This window comes from Salvia splendens, chromosome 10 (genome assembly GCF_004379255.2).
Source record: "Salvia splendens isolate huo1 chromosome 10, SspV2, whole genome shotgun sequence".
Taxonomy (NCBI): domain Eukaryota; kingdom Viridiplantae; phylum Streptophyta; class Magnoliopsida; order Lamiales; family Lamiaceae; genus Salvia; species Salvia splendens.
The window spans coordinates 18,389,329-18,398,563 of record NC_056041.1 but is presented as its reverse complement, the minus strand read 5'-3'; the positions used below and the strand labels follow the sequence as shown (position 1 = coordinate 18,398,563).

Genomic DNA, 9,235 nt, shown 5'->3' with positions numbered 1-9,235 from the left:
TGATTGTGTTTCTCGATACTATTCTAACACATACTAATACTTAATACTATAATGCTAATTAGTAGTGATAGTATGACAGAAAATGAATACTAAATTCATACTATTACCTACCTACGAAGCACCAATCGTTAATCATAATGATTTTATAGCTGGATTATTCAATAAATAACATTTATATTTATTTAATTTGAAAAATCACTAAGCTGTCGTATAATTTCAACTTTGAATCGAGCATGCTCACGCCAAAATAGAGAGAGAGAGAGAGAGAGAGCTCCCAAATTTCTTCAGCTGGAGAGGTAAGATTCCTCAATTCTCTTCTTATTTGCTTTCGCTCTTCACCATTTTTCGTAGTCAAAAGCGGAATAAGTTGAGGGATATGCTTTTCGTAACTTATGCGTTTATCCGTTGGCGATGAAATGAAACCTATGAATTAATTCATGCGCTCGACTTCATTAATATTTTTCCTTACTCAACATACATTTTTCGATCTGAATTAGGGAATTTTGAATTTTTCTCATGTTTTATCCTATTTTTTCGATGGATTGTATTGCGGATGCAATCCTGGATTCATAATATTCAAAATTGCCTTCTTAATTTCAGATTGTGAGGAGACAATGTTGTCGAAAGCCGATGGCAGAAAGAAAATTGATGAGGTTTCACAAAATGGGAGATTCGCAAATGACCTTGAACTCATTAGCAAAGCCCTGTTTGCGGATAGACAACAGCATAGGCTTTCTAGCTCGTCGGATGCTTATAGATCCGAGGCTGTTAGAGAATCGCCTATGCCCGAGCATAAAATCAAGGCGGAGAAAGCTAAGGCGGATAAGAGAGATTCAGTTGAGAAAGAAAAGAAGCCTTCAATTTGGAGTTGGAGAGGTCTAAAGGCATGGACCTCTGGCCGAAACCGAAGGTTCAGTTGTCATTTCTCACTCCTAGTCCATTCGATTCAGGGTCTACCAAGCCTATTTGATGATGTTTGTCTCGTTGTGCATTGGAAGAGGCAGGATGGTGAGCTGATGACATCCCCGAATATAGTTCATGAAGGGGTAGCTAATTTTGAGGAGGAGCTTATTCATTCTTGTTCTGTAAATGTTTCCAAGGGCACTACTAAGAATTTGGCCAAGTATGAGGCAAAAAATTACTTGTTGTATGCTTCTGTTTACAATGCCCCTGAGCTTGATTTGGGGAAGCATCATATAGATTTGACAAGATTGCTACCTCTAACATTAGAGGAACTGGAAGATGAAAAGAGCTCAGGGAAGTGGGCGACTAGTTTCAGGCTATCAGGTAAAGCAGGAGGTGCAACAATGAATGTCAGTTTTGGCTACATTGTAGTAGGAAAGAGTAGGGAACCTTCAAGCAAAAACAATACTCCTGGCATCCTGAACCGACGAGAGAATAGGGCGATGACAGAATCTTTTGTGGATCAGTCTCATCTCAAGGATGATCTAATCCTTTGTAGAGTGGGGAGTCTTCCTGCTACTCTGGATACCTTAAAGCAGTCTGAAGAAGATATAAAGGAGCTTCATGAAATCTTGCCGATGCCAACTTCAGAACTGTATCAATCAGTAAATGAACTTTATCAGAAACTGGATGAAGAGATGCCAAATGCTTCAGTTGAAAATAAGTTAGACACAGATCCATTTCCTTCACATCTTGACTCCTATAATGTAAATTCATTTAAACCTCCTGATGCTGATGAGAAAAATACTGAAACTGAGCGGGAAACTGGTGAGTTTACTGTCACAGAGAAGGGGATAGAGGAGTTCACTAGGGAGCGCATGAGATCAGAAGAGGATCCTTGTAAGGTTGCTCTAGCTTCTGGAGAGGTTACGGAAACTGATGGCGTTGTGGAGGTAACCCTCAATAAGGAGGATATCCTTCATCCTTCCGCCAATGACGCTGTTTACCGAAAGCACGAGAAGTCAATAAGAACATGCAGTTCTGTAAAGAAAGAGAATGCTGTGCTCTCCAAAGAATCACTAATGAAAGAACTGGAGATGGCACTGAGTTACGCCTCAAATTTAATGAATGAGGAACTAGAGTCTCAGGAGGATGAAAATGAAACTCCATTTGAGGACAGTTTCTCGAAGGAGAAACCACCTAACATGGATGATATTACTGACTCAGTAGCCAATGATTTCTTAAAAATGCTGAATGTAGAGTCCAGTCCATTTGGTTTCAGCTCTACAAGTGAGCCTGACTCTCCAAGGGAACGCCTTCTAAGGGAATTTGAGAGGGATGCTCTTGCCAATGGAGGTATCCTCAACTTTGATATTGAGGATGATCCAATAGAAAGTGTCAGCAATGTTCCAAAAGGGTCTGCCTGGGAAGCTATGTCTAATGACTTCTATCAGTCATCAATACTGGAAGGTTTCCGGGAGACATCTCAGATGGAGTCCAATGTATCCAGTAGAAGAGCCTCAAGGTTGGAGGATTTGGAAACTGAAGCTTTGATGCGTGACTGGGGCATGAATGAGAAGGCATTTCAACATTCTCCATCTAGTAAATCTGATGGGTTTTGCAACCCAGTTGGCTTACCTCCAAAGGATCTTGATCAGCAGCTTGTTTCAGAAGGTTTGGGTCCCATTCTGCAAACTAAAAATGGAGGGTTTTTGCGCTCAATGAATCCCGCCCTTTTCAGGAATGCAAAAGGTGGAGGGAGCTTAATAATGCAGGCATCTAGTCCAGTGGTTGTCCCTGCAGAAATGGGATCTGGCGTAATGGACATACTTCAGGGTCTGGCTGTTATGGGAATTGAGAAGCTATCCATGCAAGCAAACAAATTAATGCCTTTGGAAGATATAACTGGCAAGACAATTCAACAAATAGCATGGGAAGCTGCACCCAGTACGAAGAGGTCTGTATTACTGCATGTGCATTAGTATATGCCATTTTTGTGATTTCATTTTTCCTAAGAAGTTTTGATTCCCTTATAGTTTAGTTGATACATGCATTCCTGTTACAGGCAAGGTTTATCTCATGATGAATTTGAAATTATGCAAAATATATGTAATGGGGAAAAGAGGGGTGAAGGAACATCCTCTGGCCAAGGGTTAGGCAAGTGTGGTTCTACATTGCTGGGTGCTGATACAGAGTACGTGTCTTTAGAGGATCTCGCTCCATCTGCAATGGATAAGATTGAAGCTCTTTCTATTGAGGGCTTGAGAGTACAATCCGGTATGACAGATGAGGATGCGCCTTCAAATATTAGCACACAATCTTTTGGCAAACTTTCAGCCCTGAAGGGCAAGGGCGTCGATATCAGTGGAACCATAGGACTTGATGGGGCTGGTGGATTGCAATTGCTGGATATTAAAGACAAATGTGACAATGTTGACGGATTGATGAGTCTTTCTCTTACACTTGATGAATGGATGAAACTTGATTCTGGTGAAATTGATGATGATGATCTTGTCAGCGAGCGGACCTCTAGATTGCTAGCAGCTCATCATGCTACTTCTTTGGATTTGTTTCGTGGAAAATCTAAGGGGGAGAAGAGACGAGGCAGAGGTAGGAAGTATGGTTTGTTGGGCAATAGTTTCACTGTTGCCCTGATGGTACAGCTGCGTGATCCTTTGCGGAACTATGAGCCTGTGGGAAATCCAATGCTCGCTCTTATACAAGTGGAGAGAGTGTTTGTCCCACCGAGGCCTAAAATCTATAGAACAGTTCCTCTAGCAAGGAACTCTAGTGAAGAGGAAAAGGAGTCGAGGACTGCGACAAATGAGAACATTACTGGAACGCCAACAGAAAGCATAAATTGTGAAGAAGAGCTGATTCCTCAGTATAAAATCAACGAGGTGCATGTTGCAGGTTTGAAAATGGAACAGGGTAAAAAGAAGTTATGGGGTTCCCAAAATCAACAACAGTCTGGGTCCCGTTGGTTGCTTGGAAACGGAATGGGGAAGAAGAACAAGCATCCACTAATGAAGTCAAAGGCTGTTGTAAAGAATTCAAGTCCTGCTTCTTCCTCATCTACTACAACAGTGCAGCCTGGAGATACACTATGGAGCATCTCTTCTCGTGTCCATGGAACAGGAGCAAAGTGGAAGGACCTTGCTGCACTCAATCCACATATTCGCAATCCTAATGTTATACTTCCCAACGAGACTATAAGATTGCGCTAGCATTCAGATAAAGGTGCAGTTTCTTTCACATGTTTAGATAGATTAGAGCTAAACTGTACCCTTAGCGTGTTACTAATGTGGTAGTGTGGTTAGTTTATCCAAGTTTGCATTTAACTTGTTTGATTTATTATGAACAAGGCAGTGTAAAAATTATCCTGTCAATACATGAAATTGCCAAATGGAGACGGGCTTAAACGTCTCATTTCTAAATTCCTGACTTAGTGTAACACATTGATTAGCACTGCTGTAAAGGCCCTTTACACCATAACATAAGATTCTCTTTTAAGTGCCATGGAGAATGCAGTGCCTCTTCATATATTCTGGCGAACTGCTCAACAGTCAACACTCTCTAGCTGTATGCATTCCTCAATTCCCAAGAATCGTCAATTCCTAGTTGGGACATGTCAAAAATCAACAGAATTACTGTTATAACTTTCTCTAGCGCTGTTGCGTCTCTTTGTAAGGCTGCCTCTAACCTCTTCATCTCCATTCTCTCTTGACCATGAATGCATCCGAAAAATGCGTTCGCTTATATCCCAATTTTCATGTCTCGGATGTCTTTTTCTGCGACCTTCCTTTTTGTGGCTGTTAATGTGAAAGCATATACATATATAGCACTACTATGATTCTAGAAGACATGTGCAGAAAACAAATATAGAATCACTCTCTCAATTCTAAGAGCAGTTGCAATGGTAGAAGGGTGTCCCGTCCTGGTGACATGGAACAATGGCGGGACTCATTAGAGGGGAGCTCGTGGAACAGGCATCACACAAGGGCAGGGTGAGGGGCATTCGAGATGATTAACCGAATTAGTAAACAAACTAACAAACATGTACATTTTTCTGCAAAAGTTAACTTTTCTACTAAACGGGTGGCATAGATAGCATATTATCCGTAAGTGTAATACCACAGCCCATTTACTATCTTATCTCTACATTGGATTGTCATACATAGCAAACGAGTCGTAGATGGAAACTACGCAACAATGTGTGAAGAGTATGCATACAAAGCTGTGTGCTAAATTGGGCACAAAACATCTCCAACTGTAGATGTTACTGGTTAACTGAAATATGTAGCTAAGAGTAAACTATTCCAGATATAAAATGACTAGCACTGTACACAACCAAGACCAATTATACTAGCATTGGAAGGCGGGCGTCAAGGCCGGGCTCTCTCGTTCGTACAGGTTGGACATTTGAACTGAGTGATGTGCTCCGCCTCAGCAGGTGTGATATTGACGCACCTCCCATGGAACCATCTCTGGCATAGGTCACAGCAAATACAGAATTCATTGGTGTTGTAATATTCACCACATGATCTGCACAAGGTTTCCTCATGTTCGTCTTCATCCTCTTCGTCTGATCCCTTGCCCTCTTCATTCGATCCCTCATACTTGGCCTCATCATTTGGTTGGGGCCCTGACATTCTCTCCTGTAAATTACAGAAAAGAAAGTAAGAATATTTTTTTCACTTTTATAGCTTCAGAAGAGGAAATAAAGCACGGCGACTGAAGTTGTATGAATAAAAGAGGATCCATGAAGTTTGCAAAATGAATTGATCATGAAAGTAACCACAAGATTCATCACATGGTTGTACTGTTGATACATTTAATCACCCACCTGCCAGTGTATGAAGTCATTAATACAACACAGTCAAATCCCAAAACGACTAAGTAATGATTAGTGAAATAACTCCTAAGCTTTTTTTTAATACCCTCCGTCCATGTAAAATAGTCCCCATAGTGGACGACACGAGTTTTAATGCACAATAGGTAAATTAGTAGAGAGGAAGAGAAAAGGTGGTTGAAGTAGTGTTAGAAAGTTTCCATAGTCAGTTGATATATAAGGGTAATAAACTGTTAGAAAGTTTCCGTAAATAGACAGGGACTAAATGAAAAAAATGGAACTATTATTCATAGACAGAGAGTAATAGTTTTAGTGTCAGCAGCATCACATCTCATCCTCACAAAGATGTTACATTTGGCACAGTGAATATGTTACGTACATAGAATTCATGGTTTTCTTCGTTCTTTTTCCTCATCCATGTTAGAGTGCAGAACTTCTATAGAACATGCTAATCATCCAGTGACTACGATGCGTCTTAATTCAACTAATGGAAGCACGCTAGTTTTGGATTCTGTAGTCAGAGAGTGTTATGTTCAAACTTATCACTCACACATAGCAGCAGTGAAAAGGCAACGTATAGAGGTCACAGCAAACTCATCATAACCATCGTGTAAAACAAGGGGATATTCTTTCTTTCCTTTGAAAAAAAGAAACATGCTAACAATATCCAATAACTAACAAAGTCATCATGAAACATCAATTCTTAAACTATTTGCCATCATAACAAAGTCATCATGAAACATCAATTCTTAAACTATTTGCCATCATAACATCATCAAATTTCCAGATTTTGTTACCTCAATAGAAAATCAATTGTTTTTTAACATCAACCAGCCAGAACAGCATGTAAAGCAAACAGCTTGGTCCTGCCTTAGCAGATTGAAAAGCAAGACTAATTGATACAATTTGCAGACATTTTAGTGAGATGAGTTATGACACTAGAACTGATGCCCATGTTTTGGTTCAAGTGCATAAGAATGTGCTATATAAATTCAAACATTTATTCAGAGATATAGCTCAGCCTCAAACCTGTAGGTTATGAAATTTAGCTGGTTAGATCCTGAAATGATATGTTTATTAGTATGTATATTACAACCAAATCTCAGGCTACAGTTTAAATTTCCCGGACATGGTAACTTCAATATTTAGGATGAGGGACCAAACTGGGAAAAGAACTTCAAATTCTGCCTACTAGAAGGACCAGGAGGAAGGGTGAAAAAAGAGGTGAGCTTTATTCATCACTACTTCTACCTTAATACTCCCTCTATCCCAAAAAGTTTGTCACATTTTTCCATCCATCCCACAAAATTTGTCACATTTCACATTTTACTATTTTTGGTAGTGGACCCATATTCCACTAACTCATTCCCACTCACATATTATTATAAAACTAATATATAAAAATAGGACCTACATTCAACTAACTTTTTCAACTCACTTTCCATTACATTTCTTAAAACCCGTGTCCAGTAGTGTGACAAAATTTATGGGATAGAGGGAGTAGCATAGTGATTTCCCAAAATAAAGTGAAGACTAGAATGGACAGTTAAGTCATGTGAAAAATATATCTTTGGTCACAAGGCAGTGGAAGATCTCTTTGCTAGCTTATAGCTCACATTTTTTTATACTGGACAAAATATAGGCCATTAAGAATGAGCAGAGTGTAACACACAAGCCTTATTTTTAAAACTCGTATAAATGTACTCACAACTTATGTCTTCCAAAATAATAGAATAGGATTAGTGTTTTAGTGATGCAAGACCCAAGATATCAATAGAAAAAGATATGATGATTTCACTTACCAATGCTATTGCTTGCTTATATTTTGCATCGTGTGTCACAACTTCTAAAATGGTTGGGAGATCATTTATCATATCGAATAGATATTTCCTGCATCCAACACAAACAGAATGAAGCTAGCAGTAATCGCAGATTCAAAGAAATTAAGTAAAGGCAATTATACATAATCGCCCAGAAGATACAATAGTACTAACTTTATACTGCAATATGCTCATCTTTAGTAGTAAGGAACAATAAATTAAAGGGGTTGGCAACCAAGCCAAAACTTTGTTTAGATAATGAAACTTCAGCGCAAAATACTAGGACCATAAGTCAGATGGCATTCTTATTACTTTTTCTCACGGGGTTGGAAAGCTTATTTGAAACATATAGGCAAATTATAAAGTGCTAACTTAAGGTTAGCATTATCATGCTTGAATGCATGGGAGATTAGCAAAGGACTAGATAGAATGTAAGCACACATTAACAAAGGAATTGGGAAAATTATATCTTAATTTTGCACAATATGGAAGGGAGATCACCTGATCTACATCGATAAATCAAAACTATATATAGTTGTTCTTTAGATATCATCATCGCTCCAAATAGAATAGAACATATAATTCTATAATTCTAAGCCTTCTTTAGATCCCCCACCCCCAACAGGGATCAATAGGATGGAATTTTAAGGAAACAAATGAGGGAGTGATTTACAGTAAATAAAAAAAAGTTAAAGCGAATGAATATTCAAATAACTTCACAATTTACAAAATCACTACCTGCCATTTTTATCAAAATCACATCTGGCACCAAAATAGAAGGCAAGAGAAAGTAGCCATGCATCACTGATCGAAAATCAAGCAAATAGATATAAAACCTAACTCACCAGGATCACACTGTCGGGTGAATTCCTTAGCATCTGAAAAGGAGAAAATAAATAAATACTCCTAGATAAATAAACGGAGGAAGAAAAAGAAATAAAAACAAATTTAGCAGAATGCAGTACAATCAAGAAACAGGAACCCTAACTCCAAGAAGAATAAAGAAAATCAAATTACACGAGCATTATAGTGAACTTTTTTATCAAAAAAAGAAAGGATGGAGAGAGAGAGTTACCAATGGTGAGAGCTCTGATCAAGGCCATGCGTCTACCATTGAAATCTCCAAAAACTTCTGATACGTGAAAAGGAGTGAAGAAGAAGAGAGGGAGATTGAATAAACTATCGTTAAGAAGATTAATGGAGAATGAGTTAATTGAGCTGTCAATTAGTTAGCTGAGCTGGCAGCTTATCCCAATAAACAGGGTCTGTAATCGCAATTGACATTTTATGCTTAATGAAATAAAATCTATCCCTCTCTCTTATCTCTTTCTCTCTCTCAGTATGCTGTAACTCTGGTGAGCATCTCCGGTCAGGTTCCGGTGCCTTCTTCGGTGGCTGTTCAGATCCCAGCCGCCCTAGTCTATACCAACCTCCCACACCGTGCGATAATTGTCGGGCCCAAATCCGTCCATCACAGCTGAAGTGTTTGTTAGTTATGGCTTGAAGAATTGAAGGGTTACAGGAGAGAGAGAAGAGGGAGAGAGTCAGTTATGATTTGAATTTTGAAATATAAAAAAAGAGAGGGAGACATTAGAGCATCTCCAGTGGGCGGACATCCCACTCGGACATCCACTAGGACATCCCAAAAACACCTCCTGTC

General features: G+C 39.1%; 1 protein-coding gene and 1 long non-coding RNA gene across 2 annotated transcripts; one reads left to right on the top strand and one right to left on the bottom strand.

Moving 5' to 3' along the window:
* Positions 1 to 213: 213 nt before the first annotated feature.
* Positions 214 to 4,340, top strand: LOC121752406 (protein PLASTID MOVEMENT IMPAIRED 1-RELATED 1-like). The gene is made up of 3 exons (XM_042147467.1): positions 214 to 296; positions 601 to 2,860; positions 2,969 to 4,340. The coding sequence occupies exons 2-3, from the start codon at positions 615 to 617 to the stop codon at positions 4,128 to 4,130; spliced, it is 3,408 nt and encodes a 1,135-aa protein (XP_042003401.1). The 5' UTR covers positions 214 to 296; positions 601 to 614; the 3' UTR covers positions 4,131 to 4,340.
* Positions 4,341 to 4,967: 627 nt separating this feature from the next.
* On the bottom strand, positions 4,968 to 9,082 carry LOC121751209. Its single transcript, XR_006040024.1, has 4 exons — positions 8,651 to 9,082; positions 8,421 to 8,453; positions 7,558 to 7,645; positions 4,968 to 5,561 (listed from the first exon to the last, which is right to left on the bottom strand). It is a non-coding gene; the product is annotated as an uncharacterized LOC121751209 (long non-coding RNA).
* Between the last annotated feature and the right edge of the window lie 153 nt (positions 9,083 to 9,235).